General features: G+C 46.5%; 1 protein-coding gene across 5 annotated transcripts; it reads right to left on the reverse strand.

Annotated features, from left to right (window-relative positions):
- Nucleotides 1-343: 343 nt before the first annotated feature.
- On the reverse strand, nucleotides 344-25,874 carry sulf1 (sulfatase 1). Of its 5 annotated transcripts, XM_029842539.1 has the most exons (21): nucleotides 25,407-25,869; nucleotides 17,081-17,346; nucleotides 16,504-16,743; nucleotides 15,930-16,081; nucleotides 13,324-13,493; nucleotides 11,027-11,177; nucleotides 10,777-10,952; nucleotides 10,533-10,661; nucleotides 10,041-10,097; nucleotides 8,220-8,346; nucleotides 6,829-7,036; nucleotides 6,257-6,503; nucleotides 6,075-6,171; nucleotides 5,890-5,984; nucleotides 5,706-5,777; nucleotides 4,992-5,164; nucleotides 4,772-4,914; nucleotides 4,573-4,696; nucleotides 3,649-3,682; nucleotides 2,796-2,846; nucleotides 2,014-2,178 (listed from the first exon to the last, which is right to left on the reverse strand). In XM_029842539.1, the coding sequence occupies exons 2-21, from the start codon at nucleotides 17,247-17,249 to the stop codon at nucleotides 2,145-2,147; spliced, it is 2,649 nt and encodes an 882-aa protein (XP_029698399.1). In that variant the 5' UTR covers nucleotides 17,250-17,346; nucleotides 25,407-25,869; the 3' UTR covers nucleotides 2,014-2,144. The 5 variants fall into 5 exon arrangements, with proteins under 5 accessions (XP_029698397.1, XP_029698398.1, XP_011606210.2 ...); XM_029842537.1 differs by lacking the exons at nucleotides 2,796-2,846; nucleotides 3,649-3,682 and having other exon boundaries at nucleotides 344-2,178; nucleotides 25,407-25,635; nucleotides 25,709-25,874; XM_029842540.1 differs by lacking the exon at nucleotides 2,796-2,846 and having other exon boundaries at nucleotides 25,407-25,867.
- Between the last annotated feature and the right edge of the window lie 116 nt (nucleotides 25,875-25,990).

The following is a 25,990-nucleotide window of genomic DNA, read 5'->3' on the forward strand; positions in this document are numbered from 1 at the left end:
GGTCATATAGAGCAAAGCGTATTAAAACGTCAAGCGAGGTTGATCCGTGGGTGGGGTTTAGTGCCATCTGGTGGGCAATGAGAGAATTGCACCATGGGCTGAATGTCAGACTTTAATAGAGTTTGATTACTCCGATGTATAAAGAGGATTTATTACCCAAACTAATCTATTTAAATCATACTCTATTTGATGAACATTAGAAATGTTTCCTTTGGCTCTTTAATCTTGCATGCATTTTTTAAAAAGACATGAAGGTGTTGGGGGAAATATCTTAGGGCGTGCTCATAAAAATAACAAAAACGAGAACAAATATTTTAAAAATTACAAATACATGCCACGGAACAACAGTTGAAGCACAACCATCAGCAGGAATGCTGAAAGTATTTATTGAACAGCTTCATTCGCAGCTTTCCTGAAACCAGCTTTGCTCTAAAGTTACACACTGTTGAGAAAGAGAGAAAAAGACATCATGGGCTGTTTACAGGATCAGACGTCAACAAGTCGCTCATTCTTTGTTAGCACCAAGACTACCGCCAACAGCAGGGGGGAGAAACACCTCCAGGCGTTTGATATTTTGGCTTCGGTGACCTTGAAACAGGTGCCCGCAGCTCGTGTGAAGAGAATCTGCCGCACTGGGACCAGTTTAAACGGAGCTCCAGTCCCATTGAACACCACTGATCATCAAAAAGACTCCAGTTCCTCCGAACAGCGCAGCACCAAATGATGAACATGTGACCTTTGTGACAAGACCATTTTTGACCCTTGAGGGTGGTGAGCGCGAAGGGTGAAAACCGCTGGGGCGTCTGACGGCGCGTTTACGGCCAGTCGGTTATTTCCAGACGCGCCACATGCACGTCGCACCACAAACAGGCCAAAACGGCGGAAATCAAAAATAAAAGTGCGTTTGGGGGTCAAATATTGCTCTTGCGTGTTTATTTAGGGTCACGGTAACAGTTTAATTGAATTGGAGCACACTTAAAAACTGGCTAAATCTAAAAGCTGAAATGGTTTCACCATTTACACTCATTTTTCCATAAAAAAAAAAAAAAACTTTAAAAAAAAATCAATAGTGTCATCCATATGGATTTTATCATATGCAATCGCAATACTTAAGTTTAGCTGCATTAAGGCTTTTTCATGTCATATATAACACTGTTTACTAATATATGTAGGCACCAGTATAAAAATAAACAATAAATTTAATACTCATTATACAACTCTTACTGGCTGAGGCGGTGTCACTCGCCAGTGTTTTTGGCGAGCTCATCTCTCAATCGTGGCGTCGATGTGATCTAGCAGCTCATTGGCCGGGGGGCCGACGCATCTGTCTCACAGTGTCTGATTGGAGGCTTGGGGGGAGAGCGCCGCTGCCCTCAAAGTCCGAGGGGGGGGCGAGCGCCGCGCGTGCCAGCGCCTGCAGGGTCGACCTGCTAGTCTGGGTGGTGGGGGGGCTCAGCGTCTGTGGGGAGAAAGGGAGGTAGCCTTGGGCCTGGAATATGTCCTCCTCTTCAGGGCTCAGGCCCAGAAGTTCCCCTCCGGGACCCGGGCCGGGCTCGAGGAGGCCCTGCCGGCTGCTGTGGGTGCGCAGCAGGTTGCTGTGATGGGTCTCCAGCTCCATCAGCCCGTTCCCGCTGAACACTTCTCCTTCCATCTCCTCCAGCTGTGCCCACATGTTGCTCTGCAGGACTCTGCCTCCGCCGGAGGCCGCCAGCGACGGCGTCGCAGGCCCGGCGGGTTTGTCCGAAAGCCTCTCGGGAATGTCATTGACAACTGGTTCCGGTTTCCTTTCCGGCGCGGGCCTGGCTGTGTGTGGCGGTGCTGGTGGCGTTCTGCTGGGGGCGGGGGTGGTGAGGCGGGCCTCCGTGGCCAGGTCAACCAGCTCCTCTCCGCTGCCCTCTTCAGGGCCTCCACCCCCGGCCCCGGAGCCCAGCTCTGCTAGGGTGGACTCGTCAAAGGTGTGGGTTCGGTTGAATTTTTTAAAAAGACGTCGCAGTGCAAACATTTTATCTACATCCTTCTGAAAGTTGACCCAGTTGTCTGGGCTGGGGCTGCTGTCAGGCCTACATTCGTAAAGGCTTTCGTTTATACTGTACAGATCCTCCAGTCCCTGCCAGTTCACCTCCTCGTCTGTCAAGTTGGGGAGTTTAACCCTGTCGTCCGTCCCATACGGGCTGTGCGCTGCCAGAAACAGAGACAGAAAGCGTCAGAACCTGCCCATGTTTCAGGTTTAGCCACACACCATGCAGCCGTGCCCAGCTGCAGCTCTCTCAGCCAGTTTCAGGGGGTTCGAACCCCCAAAAGAGAGTTAGAAACACACACCAGCAACGCTAAGCTGAAGCCACCAGTAGTGCAAAAACATGCTGCCTTACAATTTCAGACTGAAAAAAAAAAAAAAAAAAGAATCAAAATAATGATCCTTGCTAAAAGCCTAGCATAGCTGCAAACAAGGACTGCAAGAAGTTCAAAACAATAATGCCGGTCTGGGTAGCAATGCAAAGACAACCTGGAATAAAATAACTTAAGCAGAGGAAACAGCAGCGATGAGATCAACAAAACTGGAAGAAGCTCAAGTCAAAAGGAAATGCTGGTGCTGAATGGTGCGCTCTTAAAAAAGGAACCGAAAGAGGCAAATGGAAATAAAAACACAGCGAAAAGCTAAACCAAAACTGGGCTCAGGTTGATGCTAGCGAGTCAAAACTGAAGAGAAGAAGCATCAGACTCTCTTATGTGGGCTTTCCTCGGAGCTACAGCGGCTGGAGAACAGAGGTGGCGTTTAAATAGACTTGGACACTCACAGAAAGGATAAGCTTGGTCTCCTCTTTGACCATTTTCGATGCTGCTGCTGCCTGGTAAGCAGGTGCCAAAGACACAGATCAAAATGGCACAAGTCAGTGGGAGGACAGAGAGGACACAGCAACTCAGGTGTCCATTCTACCACTAGCTAACAGCCATCGGCACATTACGAGCGAGGAATGGAAAGCTAATGTTCACTGGTGGAGATGGTCAAGATGGCGTGGGGGGTTTTATATGGTAATATGATATACGCATCGCTTAACATTTTGGGAAATCGGCTCATTCATGTTGTGAGAGTGAGGACGAAATGGCAGCCAGGACGAGCAGAAAACTGGACAATTTCAGGCTGCAGTTTGCTATTTTTCCCATCAGCCTCTCAGCAAGAAAGCGTGGAATTTCCCAAAAAGTGGATTTTTTTTTTTTGGTTCATGACAAATGAGATGTATGAGGGGAGGATCACACAGTGTCATGCATCGTCATTCACGTGCACTTGATCGGCTGCGTCTAAAAGCACATATGTAGCAGCTAGCATGAGCCAGTCCTTTTTTTTAGCCATGCTTTCGGAAGACTGATCAGCTCCAGAGTATATTTTTACATCTGTGGGACGATATTTCGTTGAAAAGGCTGCAGACAGATGATGTGCACACATTTGACAACAAAATAAAGCTGCTTTAATGAGAGGGGGGATAATAAAAAAAACATCAGACATGATGCGTTAGCTTGTTCCGAGCATGCAGCCACAGATTAGGTGCCAGCGCTCCACAGATGGATGTATTAGTGCGAATGAGGCGGTGCGGCCCATGCAGGTGTTAAAGAAAAAGCCACTGACGAAGAAAACAAAAAATTGGTGAATACCTGTGTGGCTCATAGCTTCCTCCATCTTTACCTCCTGATCGGGAAAATAAAAGCAATCGATTGTTAATGCTTTGATTCAGGGAGATACTGGAGGGAGATAAATGGAATCATTCACGCTGAAGAGTTCTTCATGCACAGCTGCGACTCCCTACGGAGAAATGCATTCATCCACGCTCAGAACGAGGAAAAGGGAGAGCTTTGGAGGATGGAAAACGGGAAAAGTGCGAGAATTGAAGCCGACAGAGGAGACGGGTCGGGATATTTGTGAGGTGTTGTTTGTCCCCCCCCCCCCACACTTTTCCGTTTTTAAAAGCAAACACACGTGATTATCCAGTCAAGTGGTGATTGTCACGTTCTATAAAGAACTGCTGCGCGGAGTCAACCGGACCGGTTAAAATCCGCATTCCTCCAGAGAAAACAACACTTGATGAGACCGCAGCGGCCATTATCCGTGGTCGGAGCTGCTGGAAGGCGAGCGGAGCGGCGGCGGCAGAGCCTCGTGAGACGAGGCTTTGACAGCGCCTTCTTGCCAAGACTGAAACTTTATCGGTTAATTCGCAGCGGTTCTGCCGCCTCAGGGCTCCGCTCTCCAGCTGGTAATCACAGACGTTCCCTTCTCATCCCCCTGGATATTCGGTCGTCGGATCGTGCCCGAAGGACACTCGGAGTCGCCGTCGTCGGGTTTACGGTCCGATCTTTGGGCGGTGTTCGTGTGCCAGCGGAGCGGAAGGCTCAGAAACGAGGATAAAACCGCTCGTGAGGAAGTGACATCATGGCGAAAACATCCAACGCCCATCCAGACTCTGGAGGCCAGACGCATGCAGCATGCACACAAACCCAAACAGTCTCACTCGAACGCAGCACGAGGCGTCGGATCAGACCAAACGCGGTGCGTTTATGTGTCGTAAAGCGGGGCCTTTTTACCTGCGTCCGCGCCTTTGGGTCGAGGGTTGCACTGCTTGTAGCCTTGGCAGCTGCGCATCTCCATGAGCTGAGCGTGGAGCGTGTTGAGGATGTCGCGGTCCACCGTGTACACGGCGTTGGTCAGCTGTGGCGGGGGGGGGTTAGACGGTCAACGTTCAGAACGCTGAAGCAGAGACGGGTGAAAGCGGCGTGGGCCTACCTGGTACGGGTCGCTGTTGAGGTCAAAATACTCCAGGAAGCCGGTGGAGAACTCGCAGAACAGCGTGTTGTGCGTCTCGTTGATGGTCCTCAGGCACCAGTAGGTGTTGTTGTTGGAGCTCGTGCACGCGCAGAATGGACCCACTGGACAGGAGTGGGGATGGAATGTGGTCAGTACCAATGCTAACTCTCAAGGATGAATGCTAATGAACGCCACGTACGTGACCAGAACGGCGCCGTCTGCCAGTGGTCGTTGTTGTGTGTGAAGCACGTGAGCCCGGGCAGGCTGCAGTCGTCTCCCTTCCTCTGCCGCTTTTTCTCCTTCCTCTCCTTTTTCCTCCTGCGGATCTCGTTGTACAGCTGGGCCTTCCCGTCTGCTTCCTGCGCCGTCTCCCTGCGGGACAGAACAGCGCCAGGCGGTCAGAAAAACGGCCCCTTTCAACGGCGACATCAGCCGCCGCCCTCGCGGGCGCCAACAGGGGGCAGCGCTCGCGCCAGGCCCCGATTCTCTGTGTCCTTTTTCCTCCCTTCATTAAAAGACAAGAGACAGCTGCTCCCTATTGGCACAAGCCGCTCTCAGCGTTTCCCGGTGCAAGTCGGGACGCGCAACCATTTCCCCGTCTGTCGAGTCATCCTATCTTTCCATGTGACTCAATCTGTTCCAGACACGCACATGAAACGGGGGCCCGCGCATCTGCTGCATGATTTAAGCGCAGTCCGGAGAGCAAACCCTGACTGACAGCGTCTACGTAACAAGCTTCCTTTAGGGACCGCAGACATCAAATAAAACACGCGCGTACATGTTAAAATGGCCGCCTGGGAGGAAGAACCGCATGAAGGTGAGCCAAGGTGATGACAACTAATGCGCCGTCCTGCATTTAGCATCATATGACACAAGACGGCCCTCGATTTAGAGGAAAAGGTAGCACACTCACTTAAAGGGGTGGAGCTGATCTTTCCTGTTCTTCGTCCTCTCCGCCTTGTTTTTGTCTCCTCTGGTGTAATAGCTGCACGGATAAACAAAGGAAGCGGCTCAGGACCCCTTTCACAGCGCCACATCGGGCCGTTACAGCAGCTTTATTCTGTGCGTGGAGGAATTTAAGAGATTTCGCTAAAAACCTTTTCCCGTCACAGTCGCACTCCTCCGGCCGCGTCCTCTTCAGGTGACCTCTGACCTCTCGCAGGTTTTTGATTTTGTCTTGGAGAGTTTCAATCTGGTGTCAGATATGCAAATAATGAATCTTAAATGACACATCAGTGCGTGTGTGTGTGTGTGTTCGGTTAACAGTTCCTTATGAACCCACCTCCTGGTCCACGTAACTCTTATGGTCTTTCCATGCTCTGGAGGACTGATAGATCTCTCTTTCGCAGCGGACGCTGTCGTTCATTAGGATGAAACACCTGAACGCAGACGTAAAAACGTGTCACATGCGTCACTGTTACAGGATAAACGACACATCTCAATGCTTCAGGGACTCTTCCATACTTGTGGGTGACTTTCAGCGAGTTCGGGTATCCGACAGCATTAGTATCGTCCCCCAGCATCTCCTCTGAGCCGTCGTCCGAGCCCAGGTCGTACTCTGGGTCCTCCGCGTTGTGGTGACGCTTTGAAATGGCACGGCGGCGTATGCCCGACTGATCATCTGCTTGGAGGTCAATGTCGTAAATCTGACCTTCAAACTCCACAGACAGAGACCTGGTCGGACGGGTGTGGACGAAACGTGGCCGATAACCTATACAAGGAAAGCAGATGACACCCTATGTGTTATTTGTTTGGGATTAACGTTTCAGGAGGATAATATACATTTATGCTTTTGTGACTTTGTCGTTTCGTCGATTCCAGTTGCAGATCTTCCCGGCACCGCTAGAGGGCACTAAAACACTCAAGACGAAGAATGCCAACTCAGGGCAGACGCCTCTAAAATCATCCAAAGGAAATTAAAACCCTTGAATTAATTTAAATGGAAATAACACTTTTTTTAAAAATCACCCTGCACATTTTTTTTTTACAATCTTATATCATACTGAATGTTAATAAGCCCATCTGTGTGCACTCACGCTGCCCGGATGAGAGCTGCCTGTGAGAACGTCTCTCCACTTTGGAGGGTTTGAAGGCAGCTTCCCCGCAGTCGCAGCCCCTCTCTCCGTTGTCGTAACCGCTGCGAGGCCTCAGGCTGCGGACTCGCTTCCTGGAGCTTTCTTTGGGGCTGCCTTTGCACTTCTGAATCCTCCACTTGCCGGTGATCTCCTCCACGCAGTGCCATTTCTGTCGACAAACCACAGAGAGCGGAGAAAATCAGAAGAGGGATCTTTAGCGGGCATTCATTTTATTCATGTCAACAGGTTGCTGGCAGAGCTCAAGCACTCGTCTGCATCCGTGGGCTTTCTGTCCAACCGTTTCCACGGGGGAAGAGAAAGCTGAAAATAATTTAGTATTGCCGGAAAGGCATAAATGGAAGAGACACATCCGCAGACCACCGTGCAGATCAGTGGTGAGTGTGGGAACCGGGGTCCAAACAAAGGGCCGCGTGGCAACTCGGGTTACTTTTGGACGGCTCGTACAGCGATGACGGTTCTAAGAGACCAGCGGGGCTGTTACATCAATTATGGCTGGAACGGACAGTAATGGACAGAAACTATCTCTGTCTTTCTTTAACCTCGTCTCTGACCCTTCCTCCCGTGGGTTCAGTCAAACCGCAGCAGTAAAGCAGGGCTGGAGGAGACCCTGAGCAAGACTCCTGTAATGTAGGTTCCTGGGCGTCCCCGCTGGGTAAACCTGTGTGGCCTCAAATAAATAAAACGATTACTAATGATTGACTGTGAAAAATGGCTGCAAAACCTCCACAGGAGAAACACGTAAGAAGCCGTGGCGTTCCAATAATCTGGTCTGTCTCAGGGTTTAACGACTGACGTACCAGTGGAAAACTTCCCCTCGGGTCGGACCAAAAAGTAGCAAAGTTGGGAGAAGTATTTAAGAAAACACTCGACAAAACACTTTTATCACCCCTGACTGTCTTTTCATTACTGCTTTAAATTGATCGTTGGATTTATTCTTACCGAGGGTCACCGAGGACAAAGGACGTCCTGATAAACAGAGAATTAAACGAACAACAAGAAAACAAAGCAATAATTTAAAACGATTCCAATCACATGCACGCAGCATATTTACGTGACCACAGGCCATAAACTGGATCCCGATCACAACGGCCTGTCCTTCAGAAACTCTGATTTAACGCCGTCTAACCAGTTTTTACAGCGTGTACTCTGTGCACCAAAACCACATGCAATAAAACACGCTGAAGTAATTAATGAACGCAACGTGTTTGTCATGACTGAAGTGAACTGGAGCCGACTGGGTGCAACTAAGTGCCGCTAGGAACCAAGACTTTAGAGGAATGGATTATTGGTTTGCGACAGTTTGACGCTCAGAGACGATGTGGTGGCCTTACCTGTCCAGGTTGTTCGCACGGTGTTTGGAATTCGGCTTGTTGGCAGGTTTCTTTCACCTTCTTGTACTTGGGGAGGCTGTTGGTGTGCTGCGTGCTCGCCGAGTCGTCCTTCTTCCTCAGCATCTTCCTGCGCCGCACGAATATAAAGCACGATGAAATGATGAGCGTCGCCGAAGGGCTTTATTACGAGCTGCGTCTTGGTGTTGTAACATTTCTAATGCAGTCTGGAGAGGCAGCACTGTCCTCTTTTAATCATTAAAATGCCATTGGGCTGAATTGGAGTGTTATTCCATTTAAGAGGCTCTTGTCCTTTTTCCCCCTGCAACAGTCCCTCCTGTGTGCTTCTCATGGTCATTGCCAGTGAAAGGATAATTTATGTAGTGTCTGTGTTGTGCCAGAGGGTCTGGGCACAGAGTTCAGCGCAGCCTCGCAGCAGCTACAGGCCAAACTGTTTGACCTCAGCTTGGCATCGCGACCAGCTGCCCTGCCCTCCTTCCCTCTGCTACCAACACAAACTGGCGGAGCATCTGCAGAGGCAATTCTAAACTACCGCCAATCCCCCCCCCCTCTCAATCCCCTACCGTCTGCCAACACGGCCTGGCCGCTGACGACACGCAGGCATAATGTCGGCGATGAAGCAGCACAGAATGAGCCCTTTAAGAGGGGTCTGTCGTGTTGTCCAATCCCATCCCGTTCGAGAGGAAAAGAGCCAAAGTTCACACACTGGCTTGGCTGTGGCCGCTCTCCTCCAGCCAAGAGTGATTAAACAGCTAACATTGCTGGGATGTCACCCTTGATCGCTGCATTACAGAGATGATTGGATTTGCAAACAAGTCAGTAGTGTAAGGTAATACACGACGGCTACAGACACACCATGACAAGCGAGAACATTGTAGCACTAACGCACATCTGTGCCTAAAAGTAATGGAATGGAAGGGTTGCAAAGGCTAATCTCAGCATTTCTAAATAAGTATGGATTAAATGAGGAATGGATTAAATGAGCTAAAGCTCCCGTGGGTCGTAGGTCACAGTCTATTCATTTCATAAAAAGCAGCTCGTTGCAGCCTCACAAGCATATGCCAGGAGGGCTTTTTTTTTTTTAATTTAGGGAGAGAAAAGAATCAATTGAAGGGATATTGAAGGGCAACACAACAGCGGTGATGTGAAAAAACAACTGTAATAGAGTCCATTGCGTAATGTAATACACAGCAATGTCATTACACGTGCAGGCTGAAATCTGCCAGATAATGTATGTCATTCCTGCTTTGAAACCTCCCTCCAGATGTCTTTTCTTTCTTATGGACTTCATTTTGCCCCTTTTAATCAGTTATTTGGGCCATCAGATCAAAGGAAGTGGTTTCTCCATCATTCATTTGGCAGCAGGGTGGACATTAAATTAGGATTAGCGCGTGGTTCACAGGATCACATCCTGTCTAGCGCGGACTCCCGTGGCTGTAAGGTTCCACCCCGGAAGAACTGCGGACACACGGAGGTTTGGACTTATAGCCGTTCCTCAAGTAGCCTCACCCCCAGCCTGTATAATCTTTGTTTATTATGCGAGTCTGCAGCGAGCAGGTTACTAAAAATGACAGGAACGGGAGGATTAGGGCCTCCATTATGTCCTCACTTATGCAAAGCCCTGTCAGAACACTGTTTGTTTAGCTTGTGTTACAAGTTACGAATCAGCACCTCTTAAATAAACTGTCAGAATTTTTTGTCTCTTCAATACAAATATATATATATATTCCAGTCTTTATTACATTCTTCGTCTCTCAGATAACATATGATTAGGAAATGTAGTTATGTGTGACGCAATCTTACCCTCGTTCCACAAGGAATGTGTCTCTCCAGACTTTGGGTTTCCGGTTGGGCTTGAACCTGTGGGTGGGGGGAATGGATATCATCATTTGGCCTATGCCCTCAGCATTAGGAGAAGTGAGTCTAAGATGCAGGTAAATTAATCTGGAGTTTAGTTTCTCTAAAACTACTCTGCAATGCAGCTGGCAGAAACGCAGACTGACTATTGCAGAAATGTCTGGTGAAGGACAAAGGTTTTGCACTCTCATCTGATGATGTTTGTACATTTGGGTCAGCTGGGGAAACCTGATTAAACCTGCCAACAAATTTGATGGGAAATAGGAATAACCTCAGCAAAATCCCATAAAGATGGGAATTTCAGACTGTGTGATGCCGAGATGGGCCAAAAACACTTATTTAGCACAATGAAATCCTAATTTGCTATAGAAGCGTACATGAAGATGACACATATGAACATTGTAGTGCCATTACAGTAACAAATGATTAAGGTCAGACCTGTTGCCAGTCCTCTCTTGTTCCAGCAGCTTAAGGAGAGACTTTCCGTCCATGTCTGGAGGAGTGTCTAGCCCGGCGATATGGAGAATCGTGGGAGCTAAGTCAATGTTCAGCACTAGATGAGGGTTCCTACCAGCAAAATAAAAAAAAAGATTACATACACTCATTTTAAGCAGCAAAATAGAAGTTGGAGGATCGCATTTTCAGAAGGAAAAATTGGATGATGGCTTTTCTATTTACTTACACTGCCCCTGATTCAACATTAGGTCCTCTTAAGAAGAATGGCACGCGGATGTCGAAGTCATAGGGCATCGATTTGCCCTTGACCAATCCAAACTGGCCAATGTGGTAGCCGTGGTCGGCGGTATAGATTATGTAAGTGTTTTCAAGCTCTCCAGTTTCTTCTAGCATGTCATAAACCTGTAAAAGAAGCAGCCGTGAGAAAACTCCACGCAGCCTGAATTGTTCAAACGCAATGTGGTGCACACACGTACCTTCTGCACCGAGTCGTCTACAGACATTAGCGTCTGCAGCCTCTTTCGATGGAGGAAGTTGGTGAACTCCATGTGGATTGGTCGCATGGGGCCAGTGTATTGCATGATCCAGTGTTTGTCCATATTCGGAGCATAGTTGTAGCTTGGGGTGCTGGAATGGTGCAAAAAGTCGGAAGAAAGGTTTTAAAAAAATCTGTCTTCAGGATCAATAGAACAAAGGGGCACCTGATAGTTACATACAGAAATAGTAAAAAAAAAAAAAAAAAAGCTACTGGAAATGTTAAAAAACACACGTGACCGCTACTTTTCGCAATCTTCTGTACAGTAATAAGTGCCAAGTCATCACTGGTTTTGGACATGCATAAATAAATCCTGACGGGGAGCAGGGGGCACCTCAGCTGTTTATCCACACCTCTCTAACTTCTCCTTCTCTCATAAAGACAAGTCTCCCGGCTCCGCTGCATTCCTGGCGCAGATCGCTCATTTGAGTGTTGGCATATGCTTAAGAAAATAATGGAGACCTACAGTAAAGTTTGCAATGGTTTCTGTTCCAAAAACCTAATGTGGCATCATCGTTTAATCAACGGAAAGGATAAAGCCGGAAAAACAGAGCGCTACTTGTGATCTAAAGCTAAGAACAGTAGTCCAACATTTGTGTGTGTGTGTGTGTGTATACTGTATCATGAATGTATTTGGTTTGTTCTACTGACCAAAAAAGATAAATGACTGATAGGATCTGCGCATTTGAAGGACTTATCACATGGTGCTAAAGTTTGTGAACTTGAAATTTCTTGTGAATAATGTTGTAGTGTGAGGATTCAGTGGCAGACCTAAAATAAGCTAAGCTAAGCTAAAAGAGTAGCCAGTGACCAGAATACTGTGATGATTAATGAAGACCTATACAGAAGCCTGCGTTGACTTGCAAAGCTGCCTTCTAACCTCACCTCCCTGGGCCTACATTGTGTGGTGGGTGAACTCTTCACCCACCAGCCAGGCGGTCTAATAAGCACCACAAAGGAAGCTGTCTCTGGGCAATGGGCCACCAAAGTATGGGGCCCTGGGCACCAGGAAACCAGGAATGCAGAGGTCAGTGGAACAAGTCAAGTCTATAGGAGAGGTCACACCTGCCACCTGTCGCGTATAAGTTGTGTGCTGCGGCGTTAGCTTTGGATTATAGCAGCCTGGGCCCTGGGGCTCACCTCAGAATGACTCCTGATTTTAGAAAACCTAACAGAGACACATACAACCACAGGAGGCTTGCAGAAATTCCCTGAAGCAACTTGCTGAGCGTCATCCAGGATAACTCCTATTCACCCCCCGTCTACATGCCATTGAGAAACCGCAGCACATCTATAGTGTTTAAAATAAATCAGGAGCTTGGCTCACATGTAAGAGACACCTTCAGTAAGGAATGTTAATGACATTAACATCAAAACCTCCCCTGCTATTGTTACTGTCAAAATACAGACGCTCCTTTGATTTATGAGGCGGCTCCTCCCTAACTGTCACGCAGCCTCTTCCCCACTTTGTGAATTAGGAAGAGTTGTGTAGGACAGAAAGTGAAAGAACAGACAGCATGTGAGCATGCAAACGCTTTAAAAGGTATCTCCAAATTTAGCAAGGATGCCATCCGTTACCCACCTTCCCGTTACCACATATATTAGACACACTGCACTTAGACGACCCCTTTCAGTCGCCCCCTTCACCCCGTGGCTCAACCTTAAAATGAATAACGTCACATTGGGTGCTCCAAAACCCACAATGCATTCCTACAGCTGCAGGCGAAATGCTGACTGATAGGGACAGAATTGGGAAGCACTTTGTGCAAGATCCACAGAAGGCGGAGGGGGGGGGCACGGAAGGGGTGGGATGTGAACGCAAGAGGGGGGAAAAAAAAACAATCGACCTAACTACCAGACACCGGCGTGGACAACCCAGCTTGATGGAACGCTGCCACAACCGAGCGACGAGCATTGTGGGAGGCCAGCGTGAACTTGGCATGGGCACAGTGCTCCATAAACAAGATGTTTTAAAATGGTATGTGCCCCCGCTATTCTTAGATGATAAATCATTTCTGACTTCACACTTGCCAAGAGACTGGCCCTAGAAGCTTTTAAGCAACTTGTCATCAGTGGTGATGGAGGGCGAGTGTGAATTAGAGAAAATTACAAAAAGAAAACCCTCAAAGGCGGACAGGCTGTCTGTGTTTACTCTAAACGTACGTATGCAAACATCAATGATTGATGTACAGTCTGTGTCTGAGCAAGTGGGAGAATGTGAGCCAGAATGTAACTTACATGTGTTGGGAAGCGTTTGGGAAGTGATCGGCATACTGCGGAGCCGAGTCCTCTGGGCCGTGAGGGGCCGCGTGACTAATGACCATCATGACGGGACGGTGAGGAAACATCCGTTTGGAAATTCGGAAGAAGTTGATGCTGTCGTTGGTGATGAGATCTGTGAAATAATCCTGGGGAAGGGGGGGAGCACAAATACCGTCATTAAGGTAGAAAGGGAGATTTTCAAAACAACACAAGCTTTGATAAAATTCATTTCAATCACCATGGCAGATTTTTCCTCGTCTAGTGATTTTCAAATAAATAGAATAGGGCCAGCGGGGATATGAACCGGGGCCATTGAGTACACTCCGCTACCAATCTGTCGAGTCAACAGCTGGCAGCTTGCCGGTGTGTGTGTGTGCGTGTGTGTGTGCTGGAGTGTTTGTATATACAGTGCATGAGCTGTTGCCTCATCAGTGAATCTCTGCACTATTGAATGTGACACTACTTGATGGCGAGAGGAGCCTGGCGCTCTCAAATGGTATGTTATTATGACGGCTCTAACCTCTCGCAGGACTATTGGTTTTCTCCTATTTAGCTTCATTTTTCACCCCTCTTCATTTAACATGTTTTCTTTCCTACTCATTGGAAAGTTCATATCAGGGACCTCAATAACCCCGAAGGATGGGAACCTCAGGCTTTATTCTCGGTATGACCTGGAATGAACAATGAGTTTTTCATGTACCAGAAAGGGACAGAAAGGTTCCAAATGGAAGCAAACATCCATGTTTTGGAATATTAATTCCATAGCCAGGGAGGATAGCTGAATTACTTTATGTGGACCTTGAAAACAACCCCCTTTTTTCTAAACTTTTTCCCAGCCATGGCGAGTTCACAGTATGTCACCCTCTGATCTAAAATTGTCATAGAATTGACCAGGTTTCCAAACATAAATCAGCCATACTACCTGAAGCCTTGGCAGACTAATATCGGGCACAGAATATCCGGAAGGATGTTCCGGTTCAGCCTGAAAGGGTAAATGGCGATTTCCTTAAGATGTCAGAAGTGTTTTTGGCTGAATTAGCCCACCTCTATTAATAGATTTTAAAGCCAGGCCAGCTTTAATGGCCTGGCAGGCTGCACATGCTCATGCAGGCTGGTGGCTGCCTGCACATGGCAAAGCATTCTCATACTTTCATCCATGTGCCCCAGCTGCCAAGGTCTCTGGCAGGTCAAAAGGAAGTGGAAGTGGCAGTGTCTTGGGGAATGCTTGGCTAACTGTGATGAAATGATCAAGGCGGTGAAGAGTATCAGTTTTCTAGAAAAGCTGGATTTGAAGAGGATGGCGTCTAAGAGGAAGTCACATGATACAGACCCCTTTTAATTAAATGTCTATTTGAATTGACATTGTGTTTTTGTGTTTATTACATACATGGCTGGAATGTCAGTGTTGCAGGGCATGGGCTTTAAATTACCAAATTTTCTCCAGAGGCCGTTGCTTTCTCAAGCAGCTTGATTTCTAATCAGAGCAAAGTTCTGCTGGCACTGTCAGTACCAAAATATTAAATGTGGTTTTTGAAGCGGGTTGCTTTGTTTCTTTGTGATAGTCTATTTCTTGGAAGTCAAAGGAGCAATACATGTCACAAAAGGCCAAAACTGCGATACCTTTTCCCCAGATAAAGGAAAAATGTAAACCAATCGAAGAAAATCACAAGGCAAGATGACTTATATTGATTTTATATACCAATAACATTTAGAATAGGATATCGCGACCTTCTCACCCTATGGGAATCTAAATAGAGAAGACGTGTTTGTCCCAGTGTTGGAGGTTTAATGGCTTTTGGCAGTATATTGCAAATAGTGTGTCCATTTGGTTTAAAACCACAATCTGCTGACCAAACCCATGTCTTGTAAACACCTTGGCCTCAACTTGTGGGTAACATTAGACTGAAGTCTAGGTTGGCAGAGGAATAGCAGTCCAAACATTTGTTTTCCCATCTTTTGGGCAACCCATCATGAAATTTGACATCTATCCAAACTGCAAAGCCACATGAATTCCTGGTATACTCGGGGGCGACGGCACCTAGGAACATATTGGCACGGAGTTACAAAAATAAACTGACAGCTCTTGCAGAAACATTTGGGGAAGATTGATTACCAGTGCCATTCAGCACCAACAGAGATGGCACAGTGTTCGTATCCAGAGCCGAACCGTGGCTAACTGAAATTTCCCCTCATTTTTTATTGTTTCAATAAATCACAATATGTAGAAAAGTTTAAAAAAAGACTGGTTGACAGAAAGAGACAAAAGAAAAAAACGCAGAGTGGCATTTACGGCATCTTCGAAGCATGTTTAGGTGTATCGAGTAGGGTGCACGATAATAAAAGGAAGGTGAAGAAAGCGTAGACGCCACCTCACGGCGGTTCATTCCCTTTGATTCTCCAATGAGAATTCCTGTACGCCTGGATCACTAAACCATGATAAGTCAAGTGCTCCTCTCCCTGTATTTATAAGTGTAGTGGAACCTGCAATTTGTCAGGCAAACTCTTTACATTAGGTCATAAAAAGGAAACAAATGGGCGATTGACTTAATAGCCCCTTTTTTAGAAATGATGGGAACACATACCTTAGCATATTCTCCACCATGCTTCTCCTTGTAACCGTTCCGACAGACAGTGTAATTATAGAAGCGGGAATTTTTTATCAATCCAACCCATTCGCGCCACCCAGGTGGGATGTAACTGCCGTTGTATTCATTGAGGTACTTGCCAAAGAAGCCTGAAGAATGAGAGGAAAAAATGTGCTGTTACCCCCATGAAAATACTTTCTGCTTTATCGCCTCTGACGATTTAATCTAGATCTTTTTTACTTTTAGATCTTAACACTCTCACAGGTGAGGCTTGAGGTTTGAACGCCCCACAGAAATTGCATGTGCTAACCAGCGCACCGGACTGAAAACCACAGGCCGTGCTGTTGTGCACGGCAGACTTCTCCAGTCCGATGACTGCACGACATTCATACAGATACAGTTTGATGAGACGTGACTGCAGCCTCACTGTGTTTGCATTCCTCACACCAGCCAGTCTGGCAGGCTGGTGTGAGAAAAGAGAGATCGATACTAAACCCAAGAAAACGGCAGCATTTTACAGCTTCCCGATTGCTCAAAAAGTGAATAAAGTCCTGCATTTTTCTTCACCAACCTGTCCTGTATCCAGTGTTGTTGAGATAGACGGCAAAGGAGCGCGGTTCGTGCTGTGCCTGCCAGGACGGCGAGGAGCAGTTCTCGTTGTTGGTGTAAGTGTTGTGGTTGTGGACGTACTTGCCCGTCAACATGGAGGACCGTGACGGGCAGCACATGGGTGTGGTGACAAAGGCGTTGGTGAAGGTTGTGCCCCCGTCTTCCATGATTTTGCGGGTTTTATTCATTACCTGTAGAGAACCTGTAGCACAGGATGTTGAGTTATTGCTTCTGATTAAGACATTTTCAGCACATGCCAAAATAGCCATTTTATTTCCTTTTCTGAGCCCTTAATTTCTGCAAATAATAATCATAATTCAGTAGTTAACAAGCCAGATGGTCATTCGGCTCCGGCTTGTGGCCCCCAATTAATATTTCATTGTGGAGAAAAACCCGACCAAACACGAAGGTGAACCACAGAGAGTAGAGAGAACAATAGGAAACAAATCATTAAACTATAATAGCAAAAACAACACCCACATGGAAAGTAAACACAGCCTGTATTATTCCATTAAAAACAAGGAAGCGTGCCAACCCACCCAACTCAACGTCCTGGTCGTCGGTCATGATGAGGATAATGTTGGGCCTGATGTTCCTGCGGTCTCTCTGGATGCGACCCCTCAGACCCTGAGCTCTGGTGGTGATAAAGGCCAGGCTGCCTGGAGCCCATTCCAGAGACAGCAGGACCAACCAAGCCACCATCAGCATGGTGTCTGACCTGGGATGGGTGGATGGAAGATGGCGAGAGGGTGTAAGAGGTCCAGCCAGGCTATGCACTCGCACTCCTGCTACTCCTGCAGCTGTGCTAGAACAAAGAATAAAAGATTTAAGTGCATTAGTGTCATTAATACATCAGTTCAAACAGTTTATTTTCATATTGCATGTGATGGTCTCATACGTCTTAACTTACCTACTCAGAGTAAAGTAACCCCGAAGCTACTTAAACAAAAGCAAACATCAAAAACCTGGCCTTTGAGAACATAATAAGCCTCATTTTATCTCGTCTTACATGCTGCCTGATCTTATTTGGGGTTTTTCACCCTCTTCTTCTGTGCCATGGCAGAGTTTCTCTCTGCCCTGCTGCAGAGGTGTCGTCCACTTTGCTGTTCCAAGTGCGTTCCATTGGCTGCCTGCTGTCGAAACAGCCACACCCACTCTCCCTGCCCAGCCAATGGCAAGGCACTTTCAACCCGTCACTCAAAAGTCTCTCTTCCCCATGAGTCAAGCTTGACAGAAGGTCGGTTGGGAGGATGGGACCACACCAGAGGGGGGAGGGGGCACGGGAGGTGGAGCGGGGGTTCCGCTACATTAACCCTAAGGCCACTGTCGTCACTCACAGTTTAACACAGATTCATCCCAGCTCTTTGCAGACCCTTACTCACACAGCAGCCTCACAATTGGTCATGCAATTATCATCAGTGTCTTTTTCAGTCTGTGGATGACTTGAAATCAACTGTAAACTAGTCCACCAATAGGTGTAATGTTAGCACCCGGTGCAAATTCAATTTTACATGCCAGTGGCTCACTGGTTCCCAGCAACAGCCCCTTCGTGCAACTCACAAGTGAGAAAACAGACAAGTTTCACAGAGTGATGCAAACCGTCTGGCACTGATGTGGTCAGCCAAGTGCGTATCAGTTCCTGTACAGGAATAAGAATAATAAGGATGTGACGGCATTTGGATCCGTCCAGTCTGAACTCAGTTTAACTTGATCCTTTTTTCCCCACTTACGCATTTATACTTCACTGATACCAAAACATGTCTGGGAAATGTGCACTTAGAGCAAACCCTCGTAACAGGAAATTGTTCCTGTGTCATGCAGATATTGAGAACGTAAGTGTTACCTAAAACAGAATTGTCAGTTTAATTCTGGGCCAATTGTCAGGATCATCGTCATGTTAACCAAATTAGATCAGCCCGTTTAAACTGCCAGACTTTGGGGTCGTAACCAAAAACACAGAATTTGTTTAAATCCAGTTTTAAAAATGCTGGAGGACATTCAAGCTAAAAGAAGCATCCAGACTGTAAATAATATAAGCAATAAAAGGAAACTTACCAAAACTCTGAAAATTATGTATCTGGGCAGTAAACTTCAAACGTTACCCACCTTCCACATGTAAGTATGCCAATATCATGACCTCATTTTAAAATCTGCGTGAGAATAGGAGCTCAAGACATTTTAATGACGTTTCCACTTTCTATGAGACATTTTTTGATTTCATCTAGCAATGATATAAGTAGAACAGGCCTCTTTTATACATCTGCACAACAAAAAAGGTCTTTATTCCTGGACATCCGGGGGACTGGAGAGACCATTGTTTCCACTCTCACGATGTTTTGGAGGATTAGCATCAATGACCCTTTAAATGACCCTTTACTGTACTTATTATGGTTAAGCTGAAGAATATTTTGGAGGGGCAGGACAAAAGTGAAATGGCCAGGGGTTCAAAGGACTGGAACCAAAAGACTACTATAGAGATTTCAAACGTACAGCTGCCAAATGCCTAAAAGATGTGCAATTTTCAGATTAATGGCCATCAACACATCGGGCAACCCTCAACACTCCGCTAATCTTGACTTTAATGAAAGTAAAGCTTTTCCTTTTTTTACTCTCAGAAAGCAGCTCCTCTTTCTTACTCTCGCTTGGCACATGCGCTGCTCAGTGATTTACAGCAGTGCATTATGCACCACGTAAAGCTGAATATAATGGGGTTGCTGCTTGTCTACCCATCTAGGGCAGCACACTTTGGCGGGTTAGCAAGCTATGCCCTCCAGTGTGGGCCTCAAACCACACACCCTGCTGCACCGCGACCCTCCTCTGACCCAAGTGGTAATATGGCTTTGATGGTGGCTTGTTTAACCTAACCTCAGAGACGTGAGGCTACCCACAAACCAGGGTTAAAGGGGGGAAAAGCTATGGGAAGAAAATCTGAATGAAAGGGGCTCAGAACAGAGATGTGCACGTTACAAACATGTAAGAGCAGTCTGTGGTTGGACTATGTTCATTTCATCTACACTAATCAGGCCACCTCCAGCAGAGGCTGTTGAACAGCAGTGGTAAAGTACACGTTTCATCGGCCACTACCAAAGGCAGTAGATGCATATAATCGCAAAAGGGCATTTGTCAATGTGGAAACATGCTGAATGACATGTCTTAGGGCACCATATTTGTCATTTGGAGTGTCTGCTCACAGCGTGTTTGAATTTAATTGAAATGAGTGAACATGGACGTTTTAGATGCAGGATTTTAACGTGTAAGTCAAACCAGATGGTCATGCCGCAATAAATTCTCTTCTTCCCTCTCTCTTTGCCTTGCACCTCTCTACAGCAGAGGCCAATATAAACTGTTGCATGGACAGGATTTTAGGGTCTATCTTCATATAATTGCAAATGCCATGCTAAAAATGCAAATTCAGAGGTATGGCAGTGCAAAAGCAGCACTTTGTAGCAGTCAAGGCCCAACTGTCATCCACAGTGAACTCAGTGAAGGAGAGCTCTGTCCTGAACATTCGCTGGCCTGTGGCCCTCAAATCATAAAATGCTTAGACTTTGGTGCTTTAAGACTCTTAACTTCCCTGCTTTTCTTGTCCGAAATACTCAAGGGCTGTAGGTTACGTGAAAAAAAAAAAAATCCAAGGATGAAAACCGGGTGGAAGGCAATCAGGAATGCCTGCAACCTGTTTAACCCTTCCCAAATTTTGTACATTTAAAACAGGCACAAAAGTCCCAGCTCCGTAATGTACTCTGATGCACTCCGTCAGTATCATGGCAGCAACTTGGTGTATAATTAAATGAATCCAGGTCTACAAGACTTCAAAGTGGGGAAAGCTTGTGAGTCAGCAGGTGGTCTGTTGGAAATAATGAAGGAGTTCTCAGCAAACTAAGACGCAAATGATTGAAAAATGCATATGATTCCTGGAATGCCATGCTGACGAGCATAGCGGAATATTTACAGGCAGAATTCTGCAATCACTTTCTCTTTGAGGGTCACACTCCAGAGAAAGTTGGCAACATGATGGAGAAGATCATACTTCTCACTCATGGCTGGTTTTCTTGTCTCTTAAAGTCATCATATAAATTATTTCTCTTACCACAAGAGAGCTATGGCAAATTGCTTCAATGGTTTCCACTGAGGTAATTGTCATGAAGAAAGAGGTTGGCACTGGGTTATTTTCCATTAAATCAGCAGCATGGTGGCAAATATGGAAGGAGGAGGGAGGGAGAGGGAAGAAATGAATGTTAAACAGATAACCTTGGGATATTTACAGATTTTAACAGACTAAAACAATAATTTTGGTATTTACATAAAACCCAAATTGGTGGGAATCAAAGAAAAATGGTAAAAAAAAAAAGAAAAAGTACATTCCTCAAGGTGAGGTGGTGGTGGTGGTGGCTCAGGGTGCTGTTACTGCTGGCATATGAAACTAAACACCCCAAAAATGTGGAACATGTGCAGGCACATTCTCTTGGAACTGTAGACAAACATAGACCATGAGAACCAGCCAGTATGACCCTGGGTGCCATAAACATACGCCACGGCTATGACAAACCAACACGATACCACTCATAAAAATGCATTTGTGCAACTGCACCTGTGCCTGTTCCCCAGCGCCGCCTGTCCCGGCCTGTGGGCATATATGCGTGCGTGGATTTGGATTCCGTCTACTCTGTATGTGTTAGTCATTAGACACATTGAGTCAATGAAAAACTAGAGTGAGAAACAAACAGACATGCAACCTGTAATTTGTACACAGGGGAGACCTCCTTGCCATTGCCTCTGGCTCCATGCGCGTCTTTCCAAAGCATGCCGTAACATCATTGGTAATTCTATTAACTTTATCCTGCTTGGCAAAAAAAAAAGTAAAATCAATAAATTCAATATCTTCTGAAGAACCATTTCCACTAAAAATCAGAAATGTAACCTTTCCAAAAGGTTACATTTTGAGGAGGCAACTTACAGCAACGGGGCGAAGGGGAGCTGGGTGAAGACATTGTATCGTGTGGGGCTGCATTTCATTAGCACAATCATTAAATGCTACAACAGCACAACCATCAACAGCGCAAAATCCTCCAAGTGAGTGAGGGCGACCCACAGCAACAAGGCCCGCTCAACAAATATAGCCCATTTTACACGCACACGCATAGATACACATGAAACGAGGGCTGGCAGCGCCTGAATGTGTCCGCCTGCTCCGGGGGATAAGGGAAGAAAGGAAGCAGAAGAGCTGAAACAAACACACGCTGGCTTCTATTAGTTGAGCCGCGGAGTGAGATGGAGGGGTGAAAAACGTATTCATACCTTCTGCCCCCCTCCCTCTTCCTCCCCAACACTCTCACCCACTCGTCCGCTCCTATCCCTCCAACCCCCCTTCCCCATTATCTGCATTCTGGCAAGTCGGCGGATAAAAGGGACAACCCCCCCAGCGGCAGAACTTCTCCCTCCCAACTTAGGCTGACGAAGTCTGATGGCTGCTTAATTGTACGTGATACAGACAGAGCCCTTTCTCTTTCAAATCTAAAACAGATTGCTTCTCCCTGGGGAGGGGATTACTGGACAAGTAGAGATGACAAAGCAGGGACAGTGAAGCCCCTCCGGGGTTTGAAGATGGAGGGAGGTTAAGCTTGTGGATAGTGTGCGAGCACACGTTTTTCCACGTTTCTCTTTTGTATACGCCCGGGCCACAAAGAGATTAAGTTTGAGTCCGCGTGTTTCAAACACACGCACGTGTGAGTGACACTCTACAACACGTGCACGAGATCAAGCCAATGACCACAACAAGATCAACGGGGTTTTCAGCCCACTTAAGTCTCCTTCTTTCCTCCATTAATCACAAATTCACACCTGTACTTATCTTCACCTCTTCTATTTTATGCCACTTCCCCCTTTTGTGCCTCTTTTGACCCGGCGTTCCCTTTCTACCCCCTTAAGCCCGTGCTGCATCTCAGTGCGCTGACATTTGAACAAAAGCTCTCCGGACATCACACAAAAAGCATTAAAATCCTCTTCCCCCCCCCACTTATTGGCTAAAAGCTCACGTTAATAAATGATGCCTCACAGGAACTGTGCATCTCCTCTTTTCCTATTCATCCTAAGCACAAAATTACAAGGACCTGGTCAAGGGTCAATCCCTGCTATTGAGCCAGAGAATCTACTGAGAACTCCTACACCTCCTCATCCGGGCTAAAGAAACAACTGACAGATATACAGAAATAATACAGAGGAGTGAAAATGGCCCGTTCTCTTAGGCTCACGCATTCCTGCCACTGGTGAGCCAAATGTGATATTTACATCTCCTGACCTTTGGTGCTCAAATGAGAGGCTGAACAAACACATGGGGCTTCAATTGTGAGCAACCTGATAACTCCAGAATAGCTAATGCTGTGCGTCTTTGTGCATCCAAATATGTATGCCATATTTCCCCACGGCCTGATCTCAAAGTCAAGGACATGAGAACAGGCGATGATGGCGGCGGCGGCGACTGTTCTTTAATAACAACAAAGGGACTGAGAAAGTGGCTGACTCATCTAAAGATAGCCTTTGCAGATCAACTATAAATAAAAGCATACCAGATGCTAACTAACACTGGTCATTTGTAGCGACAGGATGGCACCATCTGCTCCGGCACTACTATGTGATCAGGCCAGCGTGAGGAATGCTGTGATTTAGCTGGACTTATTCTTTCAAAAAGAAACACAGCAACTGGGCACAATCTGATCAAACAAACATTTACAGAAATGTAAACCGCGCTCAGGACGTTCCTCAGATCCACTGCTTGAATTGACTGAATTCATGAGCTTTTATTGTGGGATTAACCAGAGGTTATACTGTACACTGTCATTGGAGCATGATAACAGTCTGACATAAACCTGGAGCGGTGATTGGTAGGAAGGATAATTACACGTCTAGAGATAATGAGAAATGAGATACGGACAATGGAAAATCATGTGACACTGCTGACATACGTATGTTAACTGTACGTAACTAACACATATAAAGTATCTGGGTCACAATCATGTGATGTGAATCACTAATTATAAAGTCTCCTATGACTGTGATTAAACTTGTTGATCACTTTGCCTACGTGAAGTCATGCCAGTAGTCTAGGAAACCTTTAATTCAATGGGGACACTCACAATAAACACACACACGCACACACACGCACGCACGCACACACGCACACACACACACACACACACACACACACACACACACACACACACACACACACACACACACACACACACACACACACACACACACACACACACACACACGGTAGATTCAAGTGATGGCAGCGCTGCTACTGGAACGTTTGTCTTGGCGAGTACGTACCCCCCCACCAGAACTTAATTATTTGCAGCAGCTGCTCGTGCTCTTGTTTGTAACCCAGTGGAGCTAAACAGTTTAAAGGATCTCCCCTCTCCTTTCAGCTGGCAGTCATGGCTGAAAAAGGGGAAAGAAAAGCCCAAAGCTGCTTCACTATATAGTGGGTAAGGTAATCACAAATGAAATCACTGTGCCGCTAGGTCAGATTGATCCTTCTATAGCTTTTTCTGCTTAGTAACAGAAAGTGGTACAGCAAACATTTAATGGAAGCCGGTCTGTAGTTTTTCTTAGCGATCGGCTATAAAGAGGACTACAGCTAAATCTAAAGGATAAATTCAAAACTGCAATCAATACTTTTTAATCCATGCATCTTCAATGTCTTTTAGCTCTGACAAGTTCTATTCACTGTTTGCTGAAAGCATGTGCATTGCATTTAAGAAACAAAACAAAAAAAACGAAAGACTCTCTACAGGCTTTAAGAAGCAGTCATCACAGGCTATTGGTGGTTCTGTTAAAAAAATTCAAGTAACAAGCAGGAAGCGCAGCTATGGCTGGTTTACCTGAGTAAACACGAATTCACACAACAGCAGCTTTCACCCGTACAACCTCAGCTCTTCTCAGACTGGCTGCTGTCCACACAGCCTTTCACAGCTGCACAATCTCCATTAGCAAACACCTCACACACACACACACGCACGCAAACACGCACACAGAGTGCCCGGAGTTGGATATAAATACTATACATCATATTCCCACTCTGCTGGCAAGTTTCTCTTTTCACTTGACTTGAGCTAAATAGCTGGAGTGATGTATACATTCTCCCAGTCTCTGCTCTCTACTTAGCCCTGACAGTTTGTGCGGAAAGCGCTCTTCAGCAGCTCATCCATTTGCCGGACACTGACACAATCTGCCAGAGGTGCACTCAGCCCAAGATTTATGAAAAACTTATCAGAGCTGAAGTGAGGGATTGCTAAATGTCACACCTACTTATGGAAATCTAGAAAAATCGAGCCTCAACCAGTGCTTTAATGGACCTGACAGATGTCTTCAGAAAACAACTGCTCTCTATAGTTTCACCATGTAGGTGCTCCAACTAAACTAAAATCCACACTTGGCTGTATGTTGTATATGTCTAAAACAACAGGATGGCGCCACTGTCATGATTCACATGAATTTCTAAATTGTTTCAATTTAAAGATTTTCCCTTTCACTCACAAACTTAAAATCGAACAAAGGGTGCCCGATGAGTGGGAAAATATGACATTAATGGAATGTGCTGCTTTCTAATCCCCTGAGACTGAGGAATTTGCGATGGAGGGAATTCCTGTCATTCAGGGAGAAAACTATGAAGTCCAGCAAACACAGTGCTGCTGTACAGACAACATAAACTCTGCACTGGTGAACCCATTCTGGACTGTGTGCCATGGACACCATGAACTCATTGGCACTGCCGGAGCAGAGCAGCAAGGACAGAGGCTGCAAAGCCCGAGAACAGAGCAAAAAGGAAAAATGAAGAAGCAGACTGAAAAATGCCAGTACCTGAAAAGCAGGGGAGCGGAGAGCTGGCCGGGTGAGTGAGTGAGTGAGGATTCCTCTCTGCCTTCCCTCTCGTGTTTCTTCACCAGATCTCCCGTCGCTCATAGAGGGGCTTGTACCTTGCTGCTGGGATTTTGAGCTGAATGGTAGTGGGGACCACACAGCTCCTGGAAGACAACCTCTCTCCTCTAATCCTCTCGCCGATGTGATGACACTCTCTAACCTCGACCATCTGTTGAAACACGTCCTGGAGCAGTCAGCGCTGCGCTGTGTCAAGAACCCCACTCCCCTGCCCAATCACAGACCGGCTGCTGGGTGGCTCCTCGCTGCCAGGAGGCAGGGACAAGGACACGGCTCAGCACTGAGGGGAGACACACAGACATAAACACGAACGCACATGCACACACGGTCACACACAAACGTGCAGAGAAACTCCACGAGATGGGAGCAAGAAAACCCCCAGTCATCGTAACCTGAGAGGCAGGGTAGGAGGAAGGGACAGGGAGAGTGAGAGGTGTGGAAAGAGAAGGAATGGGAGGGGAGAGAGACAGCAACAGTACAGAGAGAGAGAGAGAGAGAGCAACTGT

The sequence above is a fragment of the Takifugu rubripes genome, chromosome 10 (assembly GCF_901000725.2).
Source record: "Takifugu rubripes chromosome 10, fTakRub1.2, whole genome shotgun sequence".
Taxonomy (NCBI): domain Eukaryota; kingdom Metazoa; phylum Chordata; class Actinopteri; order Tetraodontiformes; family Tetraodontidae; genus Takifugu; species Takifugu rubripes.

Bases quoted from the DNA above. Each gene is read 5' to 3' on its own strand.
- sulf1 (XM_029842537.1), bottom strand. From the start codon at position 17,249: ATGCTGATGGTGGCTTGGTTGGTCCTGCTGTCTCTGGAATGGGCTCCA. The intron at 8,347-10,040 runs GTAAGATTGCGT...CGTGCGGCGCAG, and splicing joins ACATTCCTTGTGGAACGAGG to GAAGATGCTGAGGAAGAAGG. The intron at 5,778-5,889 runs GTTTTTAGCGAA...TTATCCGTGCAG, and splicing joins TGCGACTGTGACGGGAAAAG to CTATTACACCAGAGGAGACA.